General features: G+C 40.7%; 2 protein-coding genes across 6 annotated transcripts in view; one reads left to right on the forward strand and one right to left on the reverse strand.

Annotated features, from left to right (window-relative positions):
• The window catches only part of dync1i2a (dynein, cytoplasmic 1, intermediate chain 2a), a 32,836-nt gene extending 31,549 nt beyond the window's left edge, over positions 1-1,287 (forward strand). For all 5 annotated transcript variants that reach the window (XM_006636511.3, XM_006636514.3, XM_006636515.3 and 2 more), the window contains one exon: positions 44-1,287. In XM_006636511.3, coding sequence (XP_006636574.1) covers positions 44-157 — 114 coding nt within the window. In that variant the 3' untranslated portion in view covers positions 158-1,287. The remainder of the gene's footprint in view (positions 1-43) is intronic.
• slc25a12 (solute carrier family 25 member 12) lies at positions 1,275-27,980 on the reverse strand. Its single transcript, XM_006636510.3, has 18 exons — positions 27,795-27,980; positions 26,849-26,902; positions 22,203-22,345; positions 20,733-20,848; positions 18,224-18,363; positions 17,037-17,183; positions 14,242-14,380; positions 13,399-13,492; positions 12,686-12,770; positions 9,614-9,698; positions 8,641-8,799; positions 7,683-7,735; positions 7,514-7,594; positions 4,956-5,096; positions 3,467-3,605; positions 2,218-2,376; positions 2,001-2,091; positions 1,275-1,899 (listed from the first exon to the last, which is right to left on the reverse strand). The coding sequence occupies exons 1-18, from the start codon at positions 27,804-27,806 to the stop codon at positions 1,695-1,697; spliced, it is 2,043 nt and encodes a 680-aa protein (XP_006636573.1). The 5' UTR covers positions 27,807-27,980; the 3' UTR covers positions 1,275-1,694.

The raw sequence follows: 27,980 nt of genomic DNA on the forward strand, positions 1-27,980 counted from the left end.
TGTGCACTTTTGCTCCATGACACGCTTTACCTTGTTTCCACAGCAAATTGCCGTTCCACGCAATGACGAATGGACCCGTTTTGCCCGCACTCTGGCAGAAATTAATGCCAACAGAGCTGACGCTGAAGAGGAAGCTGCTGCACGTTTATCAGCCTGATTACTGGAGAACCGCCATGAGAGAGTAGGGACCAGTAGCTGGCCTTTGTAAACGGAAACACAGATCGTACTGCTGGGTTACTAGGCATGATTTCAAACTATCCAGGCATGTGTGGACGCCAATTTTTTTGAAACAGTACAGCAAACTGTTCGGTCATCTTTTCTAATAAATCAAACATAGATAACCTGTATACTTAGATACTTCTGCCTTTTACTATTTTTCTGCTGGTTATTTATAATTCTAGCTGAACTGATTTTGTGCAAGTTTTAACCAAGCACAGTCGGAGTAGGGCTATTGAAATGCACAAAGGTTACCTTTTTTCAAAGTGGTTTTGCAGCAGTGCTGCCGAAAAAAAGCAGCTATACATTACCACTCGAAAAACCAAAAGCCTTAAATTCAACATCCATTGTGCTGACTAGAAGAAATTAGACTTATCATGGCTTTTTGGGTTCAGTTGCTTACTATGTAACACTGCTGCTGCACACTCTACTTATGTTTAGCATTCCTTGTTTGGTGGTAGCTTTAATTATACCCAGGCCCATAATTGCTGTCATGATTGATGTGTTCACTACCTTTGCTGCTAAGTCCCTATGAAAATATAGTAATTTAATAATTTCTTCATTATAAGCATAATTGTAGTATTCTCTTGTCAACTAACCTAAACTGTTAACCTCCTTTAAGTACACCATAGTAATAGTAGAAGCCTGTTTTATTAAGCTATAAAAGCAAGATTCCCAAACCCTGTATTTCCCACTGTTCAAAAGCTCCCTCCGCATTATTTAATTCCCTCGTTGCAAAACTGATGGGCAGGATCTAAGGTCTTTTGCCCCAACGGATGTCGAATTTGTTACATTGTTTTCTAAGACCGTGCAAAGCATTTCTAGGAACTTAAAAAAAAAACAGCAGTGCTTTAAGACACCCCATAACACAGATCTGGAAGGAAAAGGCATGATATTTGATCTGGAATTAACCTTTTATGTGTGTACAACAATCCCATCCTAACACCGACCTGTTACAATTGTGTCCAATGTTCATTTCCATACTGAACGCTGTATGTTTCCACACCGCTAAAAATTAAACCATATTGATACTTTATTGCAATAAAACAAGAAAATGATTAATTTAAATTATTTACTAATATTCTGGTCATGATTTTTAATAAAACACTTTCAAAACATCTGTACATCATTTTAAGCCACTACTCATGATTGCAGAAATGCCTCATATGATCCATTCAACGCCATGATGTCTCTGTACAAAGATGTACAATATGTACAGTTACATATGTGCAAGCTGTGCAAAGCAAATCGTAAAAGCTCTATCCATGCAGCTTTTTAAAAAGAACTATAAAGTTAAAAATGCATAGAAATGAGGCCTTGATACAGAAGTTTCATTGAAGCAGTTGAAGACAAAACAAAATCATATATAGAAAAGGTTAGCAGACATCTCGGCTCAACAAACATGCAGCCCAATCAGTTCAATACAGTACTGGTATGAAAGCCCAGCCTCATCTTCAACTACACCGCACTGCTGCCATTTAAGACCCCTGAGATTCCTTTGATGCTGCCGGATGGATGGACACAACACCCGAAGACTTGAATTTCGGCAGATAAAGGCCAAACTTGTTTTCGATCCCGGCAAAGGTGGCGGCGGCGAGCTTGTATCCTCCCACGTGGTCAGGGCTCACCGGAGGCAGCTCCTGGATCCTGGATTTTGGGGTAGGCTCCGACCCTACAGGGCGGCTGGTGGACCATTCAAAGAAAAAAAACAAGACGAATGAGCAAATAATAAAGGACAAGAACAGCGGGCGCTGGTTAGGCGTACAGTTTGTGTGAACACTAACCTTCCTCCAAAATCAACGTAGAACCACCTCTGCAGAAGTTCATAGGTCACCAGAGTAACGCCGAACTGTGGCGATGAGCGGAAGACGCGTGCTGTAACCACAGGAATGAAATTACAACGCTGGAATTCCCAGTCCTCTAACTCACAAATCAATATGCGCGAAAGACACCCAACTTTTATGTTCCATCATCCCATGGTATCTTTAGGTCGTCGCTCACCTCCCGCTCCTTTCCAAAGAGCTCTGAAACCTTCTTCCTGGAGGATTTTTCTGAAACAGTCAATGACTCCGGTGTAGGTTGTCTGCCCTGCGCGGGCAGCCACCTGAAGTCTCGTCTTAATGACATCAGCAGGGGTTACCAGAGAGGCAGCTGGCACACCTGGAAACATGCGATTTGAACAACATCCTGAGAAACAGTATTTCACGCTTTATAAATGACACCCTACTTAACTATTGTACAGGGACAGATTGGTTTGAAATTACCAGTTTTGAAGTGACCAGCTGAAAATTTTCTGCACAGCTTAAAATGTTTACTTGCTGCTGTTTAAGGTAGTGTAAAAAAAAGCAGAGAAAAAGGTACAAACAACACAACAGAGAATCATGACTGCATTAACCGTTGTATTAGAAGTTCCTGAACAACAATTTAAACTGGTCAATTAAAGAAACTTTTAAAAAATTACCAACTAGGAAATAATAGGCAGGCACAGGTTTCTCTTTTTTTACTAATATTCAAGTTCTAAAAAAAAAAAATCAGTTAAAATTTCTCATGTAGATGGTCATGCAAGCCAAACAATGGTTTATGAGAAACTCCACTCTGTTCAGATTCTACAGCAGTGCAAAGATCAGACTTGACCACATCAAGGACTGACCTGAACCGCCAGCAGTTCATCTGCACACATAAAGCAACATTTGTGACGAGTCTTAAATAGGAAGCACCAGACGCTGCTGATTTGAGCCTGGGCTATATCATTTGACAGCTGTTACCAATTTCTAGGGTGGCAGGGCACAAGTGGCAAAGCGCCACCAGGGGAGAGTTGTTTCTAATTAGTCAGGATATCCTCGGGTTGCCACGCAACAGCTAGCCACAAGACGGAAGGGCACCCGTGAAAGCAATTCATCAGTGCATCATTACTCCAGTTGATGCTGAGCGCTCAAATGAAGTGCTGTGCTGTTTGCGGCGTGTCCAACAGCAAAGGAATCAGCAGCGGTTCAAAGGAAATCCACTTTGAGCTGGCACAGAGAGCTTTAAACTGGGCGACAACCGGCAATCCCAAATTAGGAAGGAATAAGAGAAAATGAACTGGCAGTTCTAGTAATTAAAATAATTCAATTTATTTTGATATAGCTCCTCTCACAACAAGGTTGCCCCCTAGGTACTTACAGCAAAATAATGCTCCAAAGATCAACCCGGATTAGAAATCGTAGCACTTTTTATGATCTGTTTATGAATGGCAAGAGTTAGGAATTACCAGCAATAGCACCAGCAGCTAGCAGCTGTAAGGCACCCAATCTGCCACTCTCATCAGCGAACTTGGTCTTGGTGTGAGCGTAGACAGGGAAGTAAATTGCAGAAAACGGGATGTCACGTAGAAAACAGGCTTTTGCTCCCTGTGACACAAATGCAACAGAACATATCAATTCAGGATCAATAAGCTACAGGCAACCAAATGAGCTACATGGGCCTCGGCTAACCTCCCTTTTCTTCTAACCTCTTGTTTTGCCAGGTGATCAACAAACCTCCCAAGCTTGCATTTAAATAAATCATGCTTTTGAGTTCTTCCTAATGACCCCAAAGGTTTGCTTTGACATTAACTCCATTTAAATCAAGGCAGTTGTAGACTTACATCACTAATACAGATCAATGATACCAGTTAGTTAAATCTTCCTAATAGGAAAAGCATAACAAAATCTGTTGTGGGAGCTTTACCTGGCCACTTCTAATTTACCATCTACACTGCAACCAAAATACAGAAATACAAGAAGAATTCAGGATTAAAGGGGTTTAATATTTTAAAAGTCATTAAACAACTGGATCACCGGGCCGAATTATACATGAAGCACTGATTCTTTCTCAACCTACCCCGTGTATGGTGGGGTACATGACTTGCTCATTCACATGGTTTCACCACATACAGTTTTGCCTAGCTTTCATATGAAACCTCCAGGATGCGAATGTTTATTGCATTTTCCACAAATCACATTTTAAGCAAGCTAAAAGAGCTGCGACTGTGGAAAAGCAATGCATCTTGGTTAAAATCTGATACTACAGCTCTTCAGCATGTGCTACACAAGGAAAAAATCCTTAGAGCCTTTTAAAAAAACCACAGAAAGAAAATGCGGTCATGCCAGGAGACAGTAAGCCTGCAGGAGGAAGACTCCCTGTGGCTCGACCCAGAACAGCTTTTGGACCTGACAGCACAGTGCTGGGTATTTCTGATACACTGGGGCCACAATAATGCTAAGCCCTTGTCTATTGTATCAATTCAAGGAAAGGAAATGCTTGTAGAACAAGGACTGTTTTGTCTGCAACTCATTAAAATATGGAACAAGAGAACAGTATTACGCAAGATGTAGTAAAACCACAAAAACTTGGACAGGAGCAGTAGCAAGCTGTCAAAGTGCAAATCTTCTTAATTCACTGTTTCTCTGTGCCAGCAGTCATCTCTGCATTATAAAGACTTACGTCTTCCTGAAAGGCCCATGTTCAGCAAGCGATGTAATCTAAATATTGTTTTGCTTACATCATTCAATACATTCTGTTGTCTCGTATGTAGCAGAATATCAGTAATATATCATGAGGCACTAAAGAACTCCAGCTCGTAAAGAGGTTTTCAATTCAACATGCACAAGACCTTTCTACATAGAATCATCTACTGATTCTATGACCAGGTTTGATAGATATTTGGTGACAGAACACAGAAGTTTAAAACTCAAAGCCTGCGAAACAAGGAAACCTACCTTATACAGGCCAAAGAAGCCCAGGTCCCGCACCACACTGAGGGCACTGACGCGGGGACCGGTGGTGATCTCTCCCGCCACCTGCAGCCGGATCTTCACGATCTCCAGGGGGTTAGTGAAGATCACCTGAGAGCCTCCGGCCTGGACAGGCACAGGAAAGACGGGGAGGATTGGAGGATTATTCACATGAGGTGGTGGGGTAGGGTTAAAAACGGGGGAAAGAAAATATACTGTATTACAAAACTGACACGGCTACTGTCACAATGCTAAAATTCCAGAACGGAAAGGGGACAACAGCTCTCTCGAATCCCACTCCGTGTAGCACAAACACGGGTTAAGGAACTAATCATAAGTGGAACATTTTGGTGCACAAAATTGATCATCTCCAGTCTTTCCCAATGAATTACCCTTAGGGAAATGTCAGACACTCTCATAAAGTACAAATATTTATGGTGAATTGTAAATTACAGACTCCTCCTCCATTCTCCCTCGCAGCGTTAAACTGGTTAATACCATGAGGTCGACAGACCCCAGCTTGAATGCTGTGCTTTTACTTCTTTGCAATGTGTTAACGTGGCCTTTGAGTTCTGCAGTCTACTCCACTTCATTCCCTCGGAGGGACGCAGATCGTTAAATTAGCAACGTGTGTTAATTAATCGTGATTCGCCAGCATAAACGTTTAAAGCGACTATGATTTAGAGAACATTAAATTTTACATGCTGTCAAGCTTAAGATGTTTCAGTAGCTAAGTGCCTCTTAAAACATTTTTAAACGGTTAAGAAATAACTTTCAAAAGGGTCTTGCGTTCTACCACTATTTTAGATATAGTAGTATGAAAACTACTAGTATGAAATATTATATATATATAGAGAGAGACCTTTTCTTTAGTTTATGCAAAAGAAACGACTGAGAAAATTACAATAAGCGCTTACGGAAAAAAAAAAAGTCCAATGCAATCAGGAAATGCCTTCATAAACAAAAGAACAAATGGGCATTGACTGTGGAGGTCAGGCTCGGCTTGAGAAGCAGCACAATTCATGGTTAGAAGGCTGCTGCTTCCCACCATGTGACATGCTCTGGGCTGCAGGCCCTGACCCCACTGCCGGCCCTCCGCAACCCCCCTTCCTCCCCAGGCGCCCCCTGCAGAAGGGTGAGTGGCCCACCCTGGCCTTGCCCATTGACTTCCTATCGGGAGCCACACCACAGAGCAGTCTCCAGTGACTGAACTGAATCATGACCATCTCTGTCTGCCGTGAGGTTCAGCAGTGCAGCCTCAAGGCACAGCCTTTATGACTAAGCCCTGATTTATCATGCAACAATCTAATCAGGAACATCAAGCCCACTGGTGATACTCAAGGCAGACATTTTTGCTCTATAAACATCCGATTTCTTTGCCCCTGCTCCAGAGCTTCTAAACCACATGTGGGAATCCTCTTGTAAGGGATTCATCATTCCGTTCCATTGTCATTCCCTGGGATTGTATGAATGACTCATTTTTAGTAGAGCAGACAGCATTATTCCCACATGTATTTAAAAGAGAACACAGCACGTGCCGAATTGTTCCCAGTTTCTGGCTTCCATGTGGCATTGAATTGTCTTCCAACACAGAAAACAAATGTTCCTTTAAAACTAAAGGAAAAGAGAAAGCATAATGTTACTTAATATGTCTGCACAAAAATAATTAAGGTTGCCCTTTAAAGTTGGATGTGTAATCCCCGCTGATTGCTGCCTTGGTACTAAACACAGGTCCTTTCTAATGTCGCTCTGGAGCTACACATGGTGCATTGACAGGTGAGGGCTCAGGTATGTACTGCACTGTCAAACCTAATCACAATGAAGTGGAAGCAGCCATATCGGTGACCCTCCAGGGCTTCTTCTCTCAATTAAACTTTGGAGAGGTCATAACCCCCTGGCCCCTGTTCCCTCTAGTGTATGACACAGTTTTCCAGGGCTGCCTGTCAGTTTCAGTTTACTGGGAGCTATTAAGTCTCTCAGGTAGCATAACAGCATAAGCTTTCCTTAATCCTACAATTCTGTGACCAAACATTGGGCAAATTCTGAAACCCGAATTAGCAAGGTTATAAATAGGCCGTTCACGGGCGTATTGCTATTTTAAAATCAGTCCTAATTAGCGGGTTCTGAGACCAAACAGAGTCAAACCTCCTGGTTTTTTTTACAAAAACCTACATGGGTTTGTGGTATGTCTGCACATAAGAATAAAACTTGAACTTCTGGCTGCCGCTATACAGAGAGTGGGCCGCAAGCATTGTGCTGCGAGTAAAACAAAGTAGATGTCGAGGTCTTCAACCCGATGACATCTTAATTAACCCAAAATTCAAGTCACAGGCTTATTGTTTTTTCCTAAAAAACCGGGAAGCATCGGTTTTACCATGTTGGCCTCCTGGTCAGCCACACTCCAGCTGCACGCTGTGGCAGCTGTTACCATCTCACCCCCAGGAAAACCTGACCAAGTGCTGTTCGGGTTGGAAAAGAGGCCGAAGCTAAAGGATTTCACTGTACAGAAAATAAGCAAGGAAAACCCCTGGCCCAATACTCACACATCCACCAGCCATGATTTCTGCAAACAATGGGATGGAACCATCTTTTTTAGTGAACTTGTCTCTGACAAAGTCATTAACCTGCATTAGAAAACACACATTGAGTCAGTCACATCAGTACAAATAAAAGGATCGAGAACACTGATAAAAACTGAACAAAAATACTTACAGTAAGTTTTATTGCCTTTTCAGGAGCGACACCTACAAGCTGCGGCAAAAGACCTGAAGAAAATATGTACAGCATTTAGATAAGCCTGGAAATAAAAACAGCAGTTCTTTCAGATCTTGGACACTCAGAAGTCCATACCGCAAAGATATCAACAAAATGCAGGTTTGCAGAGGGAACTATAACAGTGGTACATCAGAAGGGATTGTGTTCTCTATTGCTTGTGTTTCATGAAGATCTTTCAAGAACTACTACATACATTGCGTTTTTCCATTTTCCCACTGAATTTGTAACAGTTTAAAGGGCTTATATTTTACAGGTCTTTCCATCTTCCATTTCTGCATTTCAACTGCACGGCAGCCTAAAGCAGTAGATATCAAAATCATTAGAGCAGCGATAAATACTGCACTGTTTCCGTGTCCTTCATCAGATCAGATAAACTTCAGAAGGGCCTGCTGAGTGACTCTGCATGGTAGGCAGCCAGGAAACCGTCAAACATTCCTGTTGCTCTCAATCAGATCTCTTTATCAGTGAGTGAAAATTGCTACGAACATCCTCTACTGACAGTGTGCAGGCAAGAGGATCAGCAGATGGCAGTCTTGACTTCCTCCACGAGGAGCCTCACACTCAGAACAAGCCCTTTGATTAAAGCCACATACACAGGGGAATATTATCCCCTCCGTTAAATGATCTGCATTGTAAGCCAGGGATTACAACAAGATGCATCTTGCTTTCTATTTATTTTGCACTATCTGCGCAGCAAGAAAGCCAGCATTCGCAGGAACGCTATTTGTGAAACTGCAATCAGTGCTGTCGAACGTTACACTTCCAGCAATTCTTTGCGTTCTGCTCAGTGTTTTCTAACCGGGCTTATCCTCCCGCATCACGGAAGAGCATCTTCCACTTTTTCCCCCCAAAACGAGAAACACGAGCGTTCGCCTGCAAGAAAACGGCGCTGTACCTCTATACAGCCCAAAGAAGCCCTCGTATCTCAGAACCTTCTTGGCGCAGTCGAAGCTGTTTTTGTACATCAGTTCGCCTACGAAGGAGCCGGTGGATCGCTGGTTCTGCATCCGTGTTTTCACCAGGTCAATGGGATACACTGCTGTGGCCCCCGTAGCTGGTAGGTTGGGGGAAGAGGAATGGCACTTTGGAAATGCACTTCAAAGTATACGGTACACAAAACACAAGTTTCACTGTCTAAATGTGAAAAAATAGAAATTCGACTTTCTAAAATTCTTTTCAACAAATCGCCAATTCAAATCTGTCTGAAATCTTTTCTCGTCTTGGTGGCAGGTATTCTTAGCATTTTGTTTTTAAAACTTTACTTCTGCGCAGGGCCGCACCAAACAGGAGCCATAAACACGGATTTCATCCCGGGTGACTTGTCACTTCTTGCCTGACATCAAAGGGAGTCCGTAATGACTCCAGCACTTTGGAATATGCTGAGCTCTAGGTTTCGTTCAGTCTAAACGAAAACATACCGCATTTAAAAAAAAAACGTGCCTTACTGAATCAGAAGGATTTTGTGTCCGTTTATGGGAATTTAGGAAAAAATCCCAAAGCATACACGTTTGCAAGTGTCGCACAGACGCACTGTTCAGGGGCAACTCTGTACACTTTCAACTTGGAAGATTCAGGCTCCGTTTCTGCTATCGTTTCCATCAAGTGTAATTAGCAGCAGCTACAGCATGGTTCCGGAAGATCCGTGTCATTACAGAGGGTTTTGCCCTGAAGACAGTCTGGAGCCACAGAGCCACTGCAGCACAATGCCGGATCCTCTGATCACAGGAGGAAATAAAAGGCAGCACACAGATCATTCCAGCTCGGTCTCTGCAGTATAATGCCCCGCACCTAAGCTGATGTGCGGCAGTCTGGCAGTGTAGGATTACACAAGCTGAGGTCTGAGATCAGGACACAGACATGTCACTCACCTCCAGCAATTGAGCCCAGAGAGAACCTGTAAGCAGACTCTGCAGCCTGGAGCCAGATGGGCCTGCTGGCTTCTCCATAAGCTTGCTGTGGGGTGGGGTGGGGGGAAAATAAAAGCTTAACATAAATGAATCTGGAGAAGGATGGGGGGGGATCAGAATACGACATATGAATCAACTAATATAAAACCGTAGTGTTAACAGATACAGTACCCAACGCAGAATGGAAAGACAATTCAGCACAAAGGGAAAGCCAAGGAATGTGGAAGAGAGCTGTGGAAGTCTACAAACCCACCCATTGTGGTATTGCACATTACTGACACGGCCTAGCTTGAGAGTATATCCTCCATTACAGGCACAAGATCCTTTAAAAGTGCTAAATACAGCTAATTGCTATGGTGACAGATAAAGCTTTCATTTCCAATCTTTCAACTCGGTCTGAATAAGCAAGGCTGATTTGTTTAAACACGCTTCCTTTGCTTTATTGTATTGCTAAACAAATTTGTTGTACAAGCGTTTTCGATGTTGAGACTGGCATTAGCATAAATTATTACACTGGCCAAGTGTGAGTGAGCAACGTCTACCCTCCTGAGGCCGTCTGCTGCATTTTACAAGGCAGAAATCATCTTCAGCACACAGCTGTTTTCACTAAAGGGAAAATGGTAACGGGAGTTTGGGCAGGATCAAAGTCCCCGAGCAATTACAGTCTCCTAAGAGAAGCCCCAGTTTTAAAAAGCCGTAGAATTGCCATGTTTTTTTTGTACCCCTAATAAAGGACAAATACCAGAACTCTACTTTTAGTCACTGGGGTTGATCTTAATCCCTTCTAAAATGTCCTGGGAGGTTTCGGCAGAGCTGTGAAAGGTTTTTAAACTCTCAGAACACCCGATTATCTTTGAGGCAGGTACATTAGGAAACACCCCAAAACCACCTCTGCCGAAAAGACTACATTCCCTCCAACGAACCAGACTTTCCAAAAGCTGCGGCACACTCCACATTTCTTTTTTTAAAAGCTATTCCGAGTTAAAAACATTAAAACCCTCTAACAGACTATTACAGGGTTTCAGGTATGCAATTTCCACTTTCCAAAATGCACTCTAATCCATATACTTTTGACATAGGGGCAGCATCAACATATTTAAGAGACTATTTTAAAAGAGATGGCTGCATTTTAATGATTGCCTCAAGCCAAGCGCACAAATGTAAAATAAAAATGCTTAAGCACTCTTCACAGTTAAGTTATGCTAGCTAACAGTTCATCTTCACACAAACAGGTCTGTGTAATTTCATTATTGCAAAATAATATTGACTATTCAGTAGAGTTTAAATCCTGTAAATATATTCCTACTGTAATAAATCCATGAGGAAATTAGTTTTATTGAACAACAACTTTTGGCGATTCCCAGTTATTAAATTAATCCACACACCTAGATAGAAACAAAATTGTTGCACTTGGTTCCCTGTACTATGCGTAATGTCTTTGTGGTAATGTTGTTGGATGCAGTCTGACAGGATGACTACAGACCTACAGTATGAAATTGTCTCTCCAACTTACCCAACAGATTAGTATTTAAAAGTTTTCACTGCGAGGCACAAAGGTAATATAGCTACATCTCTTAATATTGCTTTTATATATGGCTAAGCCCATTTTAGGTTTCAGAATTTCCACATTAAGAAAAGTTGAAAAAAATCATTGGCTGTTATATCACCGATGCTGAACCTATTAAAGAAACCCGCTCTTTTAGGGTATGGGGTGAAAATTTGAATTTATGTGCACTATAAGCTTTATAACCTCCACAACACACTGCTATAATTAATGCCCTTATAAATTTGAATTAGGGTTGAAAGAGTAAGGAAGATTATGATCGTCAGGTTATTCCTGACATACATACATTTATTTTTGCTTAAAAAAAGAGCAGAGAGGCGTTTAATTAAAAGAAAATGGGGGCACCTTTGTGACAAGTTTGGATTATAGGGGGTTTGAATGAGAAAAAAGCACTAGTGTGAATGCAGAGAGCACAAATAAATGCTGAAATGGGGATGATGTAATTAGTGGAGTACCACAGGGATCCATACTAGAGCCCTTGCTCTTCCTAATCTAAATCAATGATCTAAAATTAGTCATGTCTGCAGATAATACCAAAATAGGATGATTGAAGAAGCAAATGAAAGTGAAGAGCAAACACATGGTAGAAGACACTTAGTTTAGACAAGCATCTTGCTAGCAGATAAAGAACTATAAAGACATAAAAAACTACAAAAACAAATAGGGAAACACTGAGATAGAAGATGCCATAAATGGGGAAAAAAACTGCTTTTTTATTGCTTTCTCTCATTGTTTACATCTTGCAGACAAAATGTTAGGAGTATAGTCAAAAGTAAAGAATTCAAATCTAGAGACTTAAAGGAATATTATTCACAGACTGACTGAAGGAACTGACCCTTTTCACCCCTGAACAGAAAAGATTAGGAGGGAACCTTATTTAAATCAATCTGCAAACGCTTTGAAAAAGTTAACGCTGTGGACATCTTCAGAATAAACCATAAAAAAGGGGACACATGGAAACCATGCAGAAGTGCATTTAAAACTGTGAACTGGGGGCACGTTGCTATTCATATATTCATAACCCTTTGCATAAGTTACCCAGCCATGTTGATAAAAATGATACTCTGGCTTCTTTCAAGAACATTTATGATGAGATCTTTGGATCAATTAGCCACTAACTACCAAATGGCCTTCTTTCATTTGGATCCATTATAACGTTCTTTTGTGTACAGGCTGCTAATGAACAAGCAGACCTTAATTTCATGATGAACAGAAAAAAAGGCTTTCACAGTCCAAATGCCACACAATTTATGGTCTTCGCTCTTCTGCAAAGTTTTAACCTATGTTTGTTCAATTATAGATTTATCTTAAACCTTGAGTTAAGGTACAAAATAAACATGCAACTGCCTGTTGAGAAAAGCAGGGCAGATACCAAGAATCTGAGATAGGGGGCGCTCTAGAGCACACTGCATTTCTTCCGGAAAGATCTCCGTCTGTCTCCAGCTGAATCGCTGGTCATCACCTCCTACCTGTCTCTGGATCTCGGCCAGGTTGTAGGGTAGGGCTCCCTCCTCCAATGGTGCTATTCTCTCAATGTCAGCCAAAGTCAGCCGCCTCCAGTCAAAAACCACAGGAGAGAAACATCTCATTAGAGAAACTGGTGAATGAAACTCAATCCTGAGCTATTACTCTATATTGCTGACAGAGAATGAAGTCAGATTTTCCACACTTTTTATTGCATTTTTTGTCAAGTTACTGCTGCTTTAATATGTGTACTCATATACAACAGACAACAAATGTGAACAAAATTCTTGTACAATCTATTAAGAGCCAACAACGATCAAACAAGCTAAAACAAATGGCTCTTTTAATTCAAGCAAGCAAAAATAATCAAGTCAAATCCAAATGAGCCAAAATACGTAGCTGCTGCCTTGAGACAAATTATGTGATGAAGTTTGGTACAAAGCAAAAATATACCGCAAGAGACTTTGTGGTAAAACTCCACAAGCAGTTGCTGAAAATGTATTTTCAATACTACCCAATAAAGGGAGACATAAATCTAAAGATGTATTCACTGTTTCAAAGATTTTTTTTTATTTATGAGTTAGGAAAAATAATAGCCCTCATTTTTTCTTTATGAGATGCATATGCGGAAAATTTTAGTTTGTGTTCCTTCAGAACAAAACGACACCATTATTGCAACAAATTTCATGATGTGGAGGACAATAAATTAAATAATTACCCAGAGTGAGTGTAAAGATCAGAGAGCTGAAAGAGGATGTCAATCTCCAAAGGTGTGATTTGACCAAATTTATTGGCAACATGAACAAACTCCTCTGTTTAGCATTTTGAAGACATGTAAAGAAAAGGGAGACATTAGCTTTTGCATTCCATTACAACACACTGTTCAAGACGTCATCTTTTAAAATCACTGTTCATCCTTGTCATTTCTCTTTGAAAATAAGAACAGGAAAGCAAGCTCTTTATGATTTCTTAAAGTGGGCCTGACATACAACATGTACAAGTATTGCTATTTTCCCTGTGGTCCTAACACTCTATTGTGCAGGACAAAATTGCTACTCTGGCAATGCAATGTAAAATGCATAATGTTCTTGATGCATTCTAAACCCCTTTAAATGGTTGTCTAGCAATCTTGTTTTGTTGTTGTTGTTTTTGAAGGCGTGAAGTCACACTGCCTCCCCCAACTGTTTCCTTTTATGGAAGTCAGACAGCTCGACACGTGTCCTCTACAGCAGCGTTCTGAAGCCCAAGCAAACATGAGGGGGGAAAAAACACAAAGCCACCAAAACAGCAACAACAAAATAAGAGGTCTATTTGAAATGTAAAATTGGACAGTGTATAGAAAAGAAAAGCATAAGATGGTACAGCTGATCCCATGAAGATGAAAGATTATTGAGCTCCAAAGATCTCCTTCGATTTTACAGCCAAAGTTAGACCTTGCTATTGTTTTTCCTGTAAAACATGCTCATCTGTGCTCACTTCACATGCGAAAGCAAATTATTTTCTTCCTACGTTTTATTTTCTACCAGTCCAGTCCAGTACAGTGGGGGCTGACCGATTTTACCTTTAGTCACTTGGATATCCTTCCGCGAGCCTGCTAGTGTGCTGTATATTTTGAGGATCAGTTCCATGTTGTTGAGCAGAGAGTTAAATGCATTAAAGTAGGAGAAGCTGACCTGGTGAGAGATGCTCCCACCGGCTGCCTGCATGAGAAAAGAGAAACAGTCCGATACCACCGAGTAAAAAAAAAAAAAAACACAGAAAGGGGCAAAACACTATTTATCCTTCCCATTAATGAAGCACTATTTTAACACTCTGTACACCTAAGCCCACAGAAATATACAGAAATTCCTGTGGAATAACATGTACAGTGGATATCAAAAGTCTACACAACCTTATTGAAAAGGTATTGGCATTTAAAGTTGTTTTTTTAATTCTTAATCATTTTTCTTAAACATGATCCATTTGTTTTTCACTTAAATATTGTTGGTGACAACACCTTATTAAATGTGAAAAAGTTCTGACATGATTTGCCTTGATTTCAGCCTTCACAACAACAAAAGGGTGTGTAGATATTGGATATCCACTATATACACCATCATTGTTGAAGGGAAAAGAAAAAAATGAATTAGGAAATCCATCCACCCATTTTCTGTCCAGTTCTTCCAGTTCAGGGTGGCGGGGGAGCTGGAGCCGATTCTGGCAACCAACAGAAACAAGGCAGGATACACCCAGGATGGGATGCCAGTTCATTGCAGGGCACACATACACACTCACGCCAGGGCTCGTTTACCCAGAGGCCAATTAACCTACCAGCATGTCTTCGAACTGCGCGAGGAAAACCACCCAAACACAAGAGTAAATATAGAAACCCCTAGGAGTTAACACCCAAGGTCTAGAACTGAACCCAAAGCCCCAACACCCTAACAATACCCTTTAAAATATTGTAGTGTATTAGACATTAAAAGATTAGAAAGTGTACTGCATATTTTGTCTAAGTTTAATTTTATTTGTTCTTGTAACAACTGTAACTGTGCGAGGTGCAGAAGACAACCAGAACCAAGGACAGGTAGCACTTGTCTCAGGAGTGGGCAAGAGATCCTAAAATCAATGTGACTGAAGAGGATGTAATAAGCACAAGTTGTCTTTTAGTATCTCACCAAGTCTGTGATGGGCACTGACAGCAGAAGGTGGCACTTCTACAGAGGGCAGCTTATGGAAGGATAACTGGAGCAAAACCACTCCAAAAGGCTGACTGGCGTGATGCCAGTACAGTATTACAGATGGAAAATGTAGGTAACAGCCCGTCAAGCTCATTGCAGAAAGACCATTTGCATGTTTACCGCACATTACTTGTAAACCACAGAAATGACAAATGGTTAATATCTATAAGAATACCTATGTGGAAGAACAAAGAAAAATATAGGGCATTTTCTAAGACAATCTGAGCAAAGATATTTTAAGATTCCCTGAGTATATTAGGTTGGATGGAAGGCTTCAGGCTACTTCTCATGGCAGCTATAATGTTTGTATTTGCGATACTGTTATTGTATTTTATCTATTTTTTGTACTGTTATGTATTCTAACAGGACCCCCTTGAAAACAAGATGGCGCATCTCAAGGGTTTTCATCCCATGAAAAAACATGAATTGAATACTAAGAACTTGTAAGCCCTTAACAGGAGCAAGAATTTAAAATGCCAAAATTAACAAATACATGAAATGTATTCAAAAACATCCTCTTTTTAAAAGGTTTCAGTTTACGTAAAAAAAAATATCATCATAATACATCTGTCTCTGATCCTGAAGGTACGCCGCTGGTCTTCATTTCAGCTGAGCTCCACGTCTCCAGTGCTAATTGATCTACTTGTTCTTCAGTCAATCCACACATGTTCCTAACACTTCAGCGAACAGAAATTCACACAGCCTCTCCTTGGCATACTTGCCATCAATTTCTGATGAACATTCCCAGGGGTGGGAATGATGCTGTTATCAGATTAACTCCCACAAGAAAGTTCACCTTCACCAGAGATCCAATTGGTTACAATTCAGGCAGCACACCTGAAAGAGGACAGTCCTCAAACTCAGAAACAGGTGGAGGAATGATTTTGATTACAAATCCCATTTGGCCTTTCTACAGCTGAAAGGACATTTACAGACACGCCCCAGATGAAATCAATTAGCCAGGGATTAAGACCTCAGCTGAAGCACAAACCACAAGACAATGTGTTTCGCTAAGATCAGGGCTGGGCAGCATTGCTCTAAAATATTATCATTAAGGCTAAATATCATGATCATTAAAGGGGAGTATGGTGTTGCAGTGGATAGCATTGCTGCTTTGCAGCGTGGAGACCCTGGGTTCAAATCTGGAACTGGGGTGCTGGCGGAGCGGTGGCTCTGTGGCTGTGACTGGAAGGTTGCCGGTTCAAATCCCGCGGCCGGCAGAGGAATCCTACTCCGTTGGGCCCCTGAGCAAGGCCCTTAACCCCAACTGCTCCAGGGGCACCGTACAATGGCAGACCCTGCGCTCTGACCGCAAGCTTCTCTCCCTGTCTGTGTGTCTGTGTCTCCATGGAGAAAAGCTGGGTATGCGAAAAGACGAATTCCTAATGCAAGAAATTGTACAGGGCTAATAAAGAAACATTATTAACATTATCTGTGTGGAGTTTGCATGTTCTCCCTATGCATACTGGTAGGTTAATTGTCTTCTGGGAAAACTGGCCCTGGTGAGAGTGTCTCCCCCCCTCACCACCATAGCCCTGAACTGGATAAAGCAGCTAAAAAATAGAAGGAAGATTATTGAAGTATGAATATTATCCTAATGCCCCATCTTAAGAGGTACTCTTTTTGCTGCACTTACCGAGACGAGATTCTCTTCCACAAAGGGAGTCAGCATGTGCGAGCGGATCGTAGCCATGATGTCACTAAAGTCTAAGGCTGTGATGGCACCAGTTTTGTTCTTGTCCTTCTGGGCAAAAGCCTGCCTGGCATGTTCCAGCTGCAGCTCCTGCAGATACAGACAGCGCTCTTGTGCTACTAGTAAACAGATCGCCACGACAGAGCGAGGTTACACATCTCGCAAAAAGAAAAGGCTGCGCAGTCCAAGGTTTGATTGTAGTAGTAAGTCTTCACATAAAAATGACAGAACAAGACACACGCTAGTTCGACAACGTTGCAAAGTTAAACACAGCATTTCAAAACGATATGGACAAAAAAAAAGTGGGCTTCACTGGACACCAATCTCCAGGCAAATGGCTGGATAGGAAACAGGTGCATCCAGAGCAGTTACAAGCAATTTGTCTTGAGTTGCCTGCAGTCACAACATTTTCCAGCCAGGGGTCACAGCTACAGTTAGCTTTGGTCCGACATGACCTGACTTTACAAATCCACAAGCACTCTAGGAGAGGCAGGTTGACGGTTTTAAGAACCTTTTCCTGTGGCACCAAAATCCAAACCACTTTATATATAAGACTTTTTGTTTTTAACACCAACATATTAGACACTTCTGGACAGCAACCGGTAAATACTATCAGCATTGTGCGCCAAGAAGACCCCCCTCCGACCACCCCCAGCTAACTTCACTCCAGCATTTTACACTCGTTTGATTCTGGCACAACTTCTGTGAAACATGTCCAAGTATTGTACAGCAGCTTCCAATTTCTCGGGATTAACACTGCTGCTCTTATCGTGTGCTACACCAGGGTCCCACAAAACGAAACCACACATTACAGCTGGCCTTACCTACCCCCTCAGCTGGTCCTCAGGATTAATTTTAAACCTGGCACACTACCCTCAATAACCACCCTGTCCTCTTTGCCTGTAAGGCACCTCTTGAAACACATCAAAACTGATTAACTCCTGCTGCTGCGTTTACAATGCACATAAAACCCAAGAATCCATGACAAGGAAAACTCCAGAAGGTTTACAGCTCAGCAGTGATGAAAAAAAACATCTTAGCACCCTAGTAAATGTATATTTATAATACAAACAAAGCAATAAAAGAGTAAAAACACCAAAGGAGAGCTTGTGAACCAATTTAAAACCTACCTGCAAGAACTGAGTGAACTCCGGGTAGCTGAGGTGCTTCTTTCGGTCATGGCCGAAATGAAGCCTAATGAACTCGCAGTCCCAGTTGAAAGGGATGTGGTGGTGAATGATGGTCTGTCCAAAGATATCTCTGACATTTTCTAAGGAAAATTCAAACACAAAAGTAATATGACATGGAGGAATATTACATCCAACTGCACTGCAAACTCTCCAGGCGGGTTAGTTCTGATGATGCACGATAAATTCAGAGGATTTTCTTCTGCTCTTTTGCTTTCACGTCCGTATTTTGGAAACACTCCGCCAGTCCAGGGATTTATTTTCCCAGGCCCACCTGCACAGTAAAATCAACTATTTTAAAATTCTTCCCCTTCCACGGTTTGGTTTCAAAGAATCTGGGCACATTGTCTGCATCCTGACTTTTTTTAGGAGGAGGTATGCTATGCTCCCCCACCCACAGCAACAGGTATTTCTGTACTCTGACCCCTCATCTGGTCTTGGATAACACCAAGCGAAATGCCAAATGGCCACCCTCCAGTGGGCCACATGAGCAGAAGTGTGAACACATCAACAGGGGCAGGATCAAGGGGATTTCTGCGGTTTAATCAATTAAAAACAGCCAGTCAGTCAATGAGAGGGGAAAAAATGCAACTGAAATGAAATGGACATCTCATCTCAAAACAATTGATGCCTAAGTGAAATGCTATGCTTTTTTATACGGACACTTCCACCAGTTTACAAACCAAGCAAATTTATTTTACAAATAAGGCACATTTTTAAAATCTCAATTCACGCAAATTTTTCATAATCTGTAATCCGCATACATAAGTGGGGACTACTTGCATAACACTTTCTTAAATATCTTAAGTAACTTCCACTATTTAAACCATTAATACCGAGTCTGTCGATTAGACAGATGTTTATTGTAGAATATACGACATACATTATATTACAAACTGTTCATGTAACTCACTGGGCTGTGAGCTAACCAGCACATACTACCATCCAAAGTATAAAATAAAAAACCAGAAAATATGAAATCCAACTTAGGGAACAGCTTTTGGAACTGAACTCAAATGCAACTCAAGGAGAAAGGTATTAAAAAAATGAAATACCCATTTTACCAGAAAATGAGTTTCTCTTTTAACCTACATATATTTGCAGCCTATTTTTTCCCCACCATCTCAATGGCTGGAATGAGTGCGATAAAAAGTTCTCATTTCAATCCTCTCAAGCATGTCGAGATTACAACATTCCAGTCCACGATGAAACGATTATGTATGGCACAGTTACAAAAGGAACCTCTGGAAAAAATGGAGCTTGAGGAGTAAAACAAAGTCAAAAAGAAACACTACAGTGAAAGTAACTTGCAAGCAGTGCCGATATACCAAGATGGAGCTGGGTCAATCATCTTTGTGTTACATTTACAGTTTAGAAACTACGATCCTGAAACTCTCTCAGTCCGTCTATTTTGGACATTGTTTCAAATAAACCTGGTTTACCTTTTTCAAGAAGTCTCAAAATGATTCTGATTTTAAAAGACAAACTACTGGTTAGATTTCAGCTCTCAAGAATACTATAAGGATCCCCTAAACTATGAAAATATATATTCTTCATTGATTTCACTTTTCATGTTCTTAATGCTAGAACGCAGATTTCAACAACCAGGTGTGCTCCATTACCACCATCATTTTCAGCTGGCAGGTCCTCCAGAGGTTTAGCATTAACAGATATTCATCTTTGCGACTACAGATCCCACCCTACACTGGGCCAAACATAAAATCTCCATTTATCATCCGTTTGATGCTATTTGATTGCAGTAAGAGGTAGTGATAATCTTGGGGGGAAAAAATAATTTCAGTGTAAAATTGTATTCAGTGTAAAAATACTATTGAAATAGTAACTAAAAGCTCGCAACAACGAAGTGACCCTTCTGGTAAGCAAGATTGGGCCTGGTCATTACTGGGATAAGAGACCTCAAGGAAATACTGTACCTACAGAGCAGCTGCTATGTAGGTGGATCAGAGTGGTCAAAACAAGTCCTGCCTATCTGGCTTCATTAAATGTTTAACGATCCCAAATCACATTTTTTGAAAGATTAAGGGTGTTAACCCCAGTCTCCTGAGGAAACTCCATTCTGGGCGTGCACAATAAGGCCTCCTGACACTTCATCCTATTTTTTATTGGCGTGAAGTCATTTCTTACTTTTCCAGCTGATATGCTGGGCAGCTTGGTTATTGGTGCACGATGACTGCTACCTGTATGTGAAAAGCTTGGGGATCCTTTGGGGACGAAAAGCACAGATTAAAAAAAAACATGACAACATAGTATTAGAAGAGACAAACCCTGCTTTGGTCTCACATTTTTGCATCTGTTTCCACGAAACAGAATCAATGCTCAAGAGTACAAAAATACCAGAGCTGAGAAAAAAAAACATCTGGACCACAGATGAGAGAGGGCACCTGTCAAGCTAACGCGGCAATGGCCTAGCATTAGAGCACACTGTACCTACCAAAGGACACATCTCCAGTGCCGTTCTTGTCAAATAACTGAAAGGCCACTATATACATGGCATCAGGGGCACAAAGGACAGACTCAAAGGCCAGAAACTCTTGGAAGGAGATGAGTCTGTGTAGGGGAAGAAAAAAAAACATTACAATGACCTGTGACAGCATAAAATTCCACCAATTTGTAAACAGGCGTTATAATTAACATAATTAATGCAAAAATTACAAAAAAAAACATTCATAACATCTGAAATAATTATTTCCACACGCAACAAATTAGGAAACAAATGTCTGTAATCATGCAGCATTATCATTTTTTTTATTTATACAATTCTATATCATGCGACCAAAGTTATTTATGGCCAAAAACTACGAATTGCAGGTTCTAAACTGAATTAGCAATTAAAATGTACTGCCGTCAAAATAGCTTGGAAAGCCATTACTTTTTTAACAGAAGCTCTGAATGCAACAGGCGTTTGCTTCTGATCCCTGAAAGAAACAATTGAACATAAAGGAACACAAAGACAATAACAATGACACAGTATGTAGGAAACAACAAAAGAGCATTAATTAATGATCATGAAAAAAAAACTGGAAATTCTGACACTAGTGGCTAACGCACTAGACTCCGAAATCAGCAGATCTGGGTCTGAACCTCACTGAACTCCGATTACATCACTCCAAAACGTCAGAGGTAAAATTACACTGGTTTAACTGGAAATTATAGCTATAAAAATATTGAGAACTCAGTGATGATTAAAGAGAACCCCTGATGCATCAAAGCTAGTAAATTAATTTCCGTTTCTTATGATAGTGGCATAAATGTACTATAGGACAGGGCATCCCTTTTTATGTTGTAATAATTGTAGCTTCCTACAGTTAAGGCATTTTAAACTCTGTGTGACCCATGACAATATCGTACGCTGAAGGAATATGTAAACTTCAAACCACCACAACAAGAGTTTAATGTGCTGCACACCAAAATGTGAAAGTCAAATGCGGTATTGGCAGGTCAGGTAAATTTTCAAGTTAACCATGTTAATAAACACATGCAGACACACGTCAAATTCCGGCCATGGTTACTATTATATTGGTCAGAGACCCATGGGCACATCCTATTTCTCTGATGCAGACATCCCCCCCCCCCCATAGTGGAAAAGAAAGATCTAAGGATCTTGTTGGTTCTCATTACAATGCTTCTTAAAATGAATGGACTGCATCAGTGTTCTTTCAGTTATATTCTTCCTTCAGGATATTTAATGGTTAAAAGAAGCAGACATCTTACTGAATACCCCTGCCACATATCAATTACTTCCCTACGGGACAAGACATTTCAAAGAGAAATCAGCAGAACTCCTTTTCACTTTGCCAAGCTGCTGGGGAAAAAAAAAAATACTCATCCGCAGGGGAGTCATTGATTAACTTCTCCACCTAGTAGCAGTTAGATAAATCGCACAAATTCCAAACAGACTTACCCATCTTTAGTTGTATCAGCCACTCCAGCTATGAGCTGCACAGTTTTGGGGTTGTGATGGGGCAGTGTGTGGAGCCCCAGGTACTTCTGCACAAAATCACCGGGGGTCATGTAACGCTCCCCATCCTTTTCGACACTGGCATGCTGTTGAAAACAAAATTACATTTTGTGGATATGCAAACACGCGCCTACTGTGAAAGCGTATACACGCACACAGAAATCACACAATGCAGAGCAGGTCACACACCGGAAAAAAAATGATTTGGTTGTTGTTTCTCTCTCACAACAGTTAAAACACTCATCAATAAGGAAAATCACACCGTCAGGTGTAAAGCAGGTAGGTAATTAAGCAGAGACCAAACCCTGAATAGCACTGATCTTTTAATATTATCGCCTTCAGACTTCAGTGTCAAACCTCAGTCTCTTTTGTATCACTGTCTCCCCCGTGTTTATCAGAAAATACAAATTCATTTCAACAGCTGAACAATACACAGGGAGCCCAAACTGAAATCACTGTCTGCACGGAAAGTGGCTTATAGCTTAAAGGCACTTATTCTGAGAGAAATTGACTGCTTTTACATGCCTTTATTCAACTAGTGCAGCGCCGTCGATAGCATTGATTTTTATTTTTGGACCGCAACATGTTTAGATGTTTCATTTCACATGAAATCAATCACTTCATCTGTACTTCAGGAAGTTTCTATGAAAGATAAATCTAAAACACAAAGTTGTAATTATCCAATGCTTTCAATAGAATTTATTTCCTATTCTTTTCATCTTGCAAGGTGGGAGGGGGTGAGGGGAATCATTACAAATTGCTTTATTACAGTTTAATATATATATGTGTGTATCAGGATATTTTGATATTTTCCAGGCCTGATTTTACAAAAACAAGCGGTTTTCAAAAACATAACCTCCTTACAGGAGGATCATGTGACCTCTGCTACTGCCAATCTAACAACATCTATTCTACTGGCTCAAATCCATTTCTCTAAAAGCAACCCGCAAACTGTCAGCCGGAGAACCTCAAAAACAGACTTTCTTTAACCCTCAATTCCAACCCCTGCATTACAATAACTCTTGCTCTATTAGATACGAAAGCATGTATAAGATTTAAAAATACTCCTCAATGCAGCAACCCGAAAGATCAGAGGACATTTGAAAAGGTGTCACATTACTAGCAGAGACAGCACATAAAACGAAAGCACGCACAGCCAGAAGGGAGGAAAGAAAGGCCATTCACTAGGTCCACTGCCAGACTCGGAGGAAAACCCTTCACCAACACAGCTTTCAGACACTACATTTGTATGGTCATGAGTTAATGTTTTAAGTGAAGGTATTAATTCCAACCAATTTATTAACATCTTTACTAAGCCACTGTGCATGATTTACCCAATGCTGTATATCTCAAGTGGTTAATCATTAAATTAAGCAAATAACCACACTGTCATTTTCATAACTGGCCTAAATGGTACTCTAACGTACTGTAACCATTTATTTTATGCTACAATAACATGACCTACGGGGACAAAAATGAAAATGGCATTTTAATCGGTCATTATCACATTTTTAATTCCCGGTCAAGCCAACAGAACTTCTATCCAGGTAACAAACTCCAGCGTGTCAGAGACAGAGAAAAAAGGGGGTCAGCTCATCATTAAAAGAGGATCAAAATTAAGAGTTTAACCATCAGCAACCTCCTCTCACTGCAAGAGTCTCCTCTCTTAATCCGAGTGCTCCCATTACAATTTTAAATGTCTAAAAAAATTCAGAGCCAGGCCTTTTTCACACGACAGCTACTGGAAAAACTACCACTGCATCACGCACTCAACGAGCAAACTTCATCTAAATGGAACTTTAAACTTTCTGGCTCCCAATTTAACACCTCAATCAATATGCTTTCTGTAGATCTCAAAAACAGCCATGGACCTACACTAAGGTCAGTTTTCTAACAGGTCACGCAAGGATAAATTCTCTTATCAAGGGGATCCCAAATTAGTCCAGGAATGTGAGTGACCTTTCGTTGTGTGACACTTAAGGTTTTTTTACTCTACATGACAACAGCAACATAGTAGATCGGTACTAAATCTAGTCACCTCCACACACTCTTGGACCAACTTACAGTAACAGCCTTCCCCGGTATCTCATTAGAGGGGACTATGCATTCTAGGTGTAGGTTAAACTGTTAAACCATCTTCAATGCACGGCCATCTCCATTTCTTGTCCTGGTCTTTAAATGATCAAATGCTTCTACCTGGACTTTGCAGTGCAAGTCGCTACCCTGTGTCGCACAGATGGGACATTTTCTTTCAACCACAACTTGTTCTAGTCCCTTCCCTCTACAATGCATGAACAAAAGGATTATAGAACAGTAAATTGTTTTAAGGAATTTGGATTTAAATTGGCTCACACATTCTAAAGTGTATGCCTGAAGACAAACATATTTTGTCAACAGTTTAGGAAGTAGTTTTACACAACACAAAATTAGAACTGTGCTCTAACACTGCTGCCTACTATTTAAAATAAGAGGTATTCCTTCACCTCCTTCTCAACTTGTCCTTGTATTCAACAGCTTCAGTAAGAAAGTGTATGTAAAGGTCACCAAAAATATCATTGCAGAAGTGAGCTAAGGCAAATAAAAAAGGCCAACTTGATAAACAAGAGAACTGAGAGATGGAGAGTTAAGCGTCACAGATAGAGATCCTGTTGCATAGCAGCCTGGTACGTTTCAGGTTTTGCTAGCATCTTTGGACAGAAGCAGGGAAAAAAACCCCACTGAAATCCATTTAAAAAAAGGCAAAGGCCCGAAATATCAAGCATCTGGCGTTGTCTTATAATTGTTGCTTTGTAGCAGTGGAAACGTAACAAAATAATTTATTGTAATCAAAACGGGTTCTAAAAATATACTTATCCGATTAACTCTTCAATGTTTGCTAAACTTGATCCAGAAAGTGGAAGCTGGAAATTAAAACTGGTTTTGAATGCTTATTTCTACAATGCCAGACTTCTGTGTAGGTAAACAGGTTTGCATGTCCTAAAGCTATGAATAAGAGCTCAACAAACCAATAACAAGCACTTTGGTCAGATAAGTTAAACATTTATTCAAAACAATAAAAAATAGAAAAGAAGAACTTTCACAAAAAATCTAAAGACACCCCCAGCTTCCACTTAATCTTTTAAGATTTTTTTTTTCTGGCTACAAGACCCATCAGCAGAAGGCCTCAGGCCTTAAGCTAAACAGTAACTTGAGAACTGTCACTGATCAAGTAATATTTAATGCACTTAATTAGTTAGTCGATAACACTGCTGGAGATGGTAAGGTGCCAATTCTCTACACTAGTGTGGAACTGTATATGCCAAAGCGTGACCTTTGTCAACCTTGACAGAACTCAAGCTTGCAATACCACACAGTGGTTCCCAGAGTCATACTAAAGCAGTGAAGCATTCAGAGATCCAAGCTCCCTTCTGTCTGAAGGTTAGGAAAACGCACAGGCGCACCAGAAAGTGGCAAAACAAAACACACAAGAGCTGAAGTCAAAAACGAACCATGAAGAATGACAGCAGACAAGCGGGCCTCAAGTGGGAGGAGATGACGCAGACTCCATAAAATAAAGAAAAACACCAGCTCTCGGCGGTATGAAACACCTGCCCTTGAGCAATTAAAGGGGAGCTGCAACACTTTTTTTCATATTTAGGGTTAGAAAGAATCCGCATGGATGAGTGCATTTCAAAACACGATAAAAGTCAAACGTACACAGTAACTTGTAAAACCCCCGATTTACATCACAACATAGACAAAATTTCCAGGTATGTGCAGCACCATGTTCTAAGATTCAGAATGAGGCAACAAAACCTCTGTGACATGTAGTGTCCTTATTACACAGAAAAGAAGCAGGCTGATGCATGCTTTTAACCCAATAGAAATAGTGCTCTTGACTTTGAGATGGTTTTGGCGACAAATATTACTTACTTGTTATGCGGATCACAGTGGAACATTTCTGCTGCACAACCTGTATTAGCTTGTACCGTGCATTACATCCATCATTTTGGTGACTAGTGAGCAGGAAGGGCCACATGGTCTCTCAATTCGTGGGAAGCACGAGTAGCATGTCAAACTAGTAGTAAACAATAGCCTTTGGGCCTTTTGACCGATAGGGGAAAAAGAGGACAGCACTCCTCTGTGAAAGGAATGTGTTTCAACATATTAACTTTTAAAAGGGAGCCCCAACTTTGTCAAAAATCAAAATGGACTGTATAAAGGAAGAGCCTCAGATAATTTGGGGCTTTGAAACGCTACAGTACACAGATGCCAACCAAAGACAAATGCTGAACCAAGAGCAATAAAAGGAAAACTACTAGCAAATAATGCAAAATGGATATCACTTTTATTTAGCAAGAGAACGTCTGTCACATTCACCTTTTCCTTATACAACGTCCTTTCACAACAATCGAACTTCCTTGTTTATCACTCCACCACAGGGGAAAGACTTCTGTTTGCTTTTAAGGTTACAGCAAGGACAAAGGAAACAGTATAAGGGCATGAGAAAAAATAAAAACTGTCACGAAAAATGTTTCACAACACTGAAATGTCAGTCAATTTCCACTAAATATAAAAGACAAGAGAGCACCGACTATGGACAGACTTACCTTTAAAAATATACCCTTCAGTTCATTAGGGTCAGCCCTTTTAGTGGATTGCACCTGGAAAAAAAAGATTTTCAGGCAAAAATTAAACTCGCGATTCAAGAGGCTTTGCACTGAAATTACAAAAATCAGAAGCTATGCACTGCAAACTAACTAACGTCTTTGTTAAGACTGAAATTTCCTAAAGCAACTAAGCGGATATCCCTATTCAAGCAATTTCAAAGTAACATTACGCAACTACATCTGCACTGACATCTCTTTTTATGAAAGGGAATTCATTTGGTACGGTATTTTCAGATACACACCTACCTGCTACATTACATTTCTGATGCATGACCTAGTACATGAACAGATATTGCTGATAAAATTGCTTATTAAACAATCCTTGAGCTTGCGACTAGTTTTCTCAACCCAAACCGTTTCAGATCCGCACGTTTTAAAGCTGAAAATGCCCTGTTGAGTCTGCTAATTATCACTAAAATTGCTCATATCTGATCATACGTGAAAAAACAAAAAACTGAACAAGTCTGTTTTCGTTAAGCCTGAAACAGCAAGACCGTAGCTGCGATACAAACTCTTTAGCATCAAGCCCTAGGCTCCACAGTACACAGCATTTCAACGAAACACCTTATCGCTCTTGGCACAATTCTCAATGCAGTCGGAATTATAAAAATCACAGTACACCGCTATATAACTGATTAACTAGGTGATGTACCAAGGCAACTCTGCGAAAAATAAACATAATGCTTATTCCAAGGCCAAACGAGAGGCCGAACGTAGGTGCTGAGATGCTCACATCCCTGCCTACAGTGATTCCTTTTTGCAATTAAAAATGACACTAAATGCGCGTATGTATTCTAACATGACACATATTACAATACCAGAAAGTAAAACCCATAACAAAAGCATTAAAAATGTACAAGAAGTGAAATGTAGTAGCCAGAGTCACCTTGACCGCCATGCTGGGTGTGACGTCACGGCAACTCGCGCAGGCGCTCCTCCGTGCTCTGTGAGCCCCCTAGAAGCGTGGGAATAAATTGGTTGAGACGCTCAATGAGCCCTCGGTTATTGCCGTTGCCGCTTTATTCGTCAGGAAGTTCCTGTAGGTCAGACTAGAAAGCCGCATGGCATCTCT

The sequence above is a fragment of the Lepisosteus oculatus genome, chromosome 12 (assembly GCF_040954835.1).
Source record: "Lepisosteus oculatus isolate fLepOcu1 chromosome 12, fLepOcu1.hap2, whole genome shotgun sequence".
Classification (NCBI taxonomy): Eukaryota; Metazoa; Chordata; class Actinopteri; order Semionotiformes; family Lepisosteidae; genus Lepisosteus; species Lepisosteus oculatus.

Coding starts and splice junctions, on each gene's coding strand:
- slc25a12 (XM_006636510.3), bottom strand. Junction 18,364..20,732: donor CACTGGAGATGTGTCCTTTG/GTAGGTACAGTG, acceptor AATTTTCCTTAG/AAAATGTCAGAGATATCTTT. Junction 7,736..8,640: donor CTTCTTTGGGCTGTATAGAG/GTACAGCGCCGT, acceptor TATTTTCTTCAG/GTCTTTTGCCGCAGCTTGTA.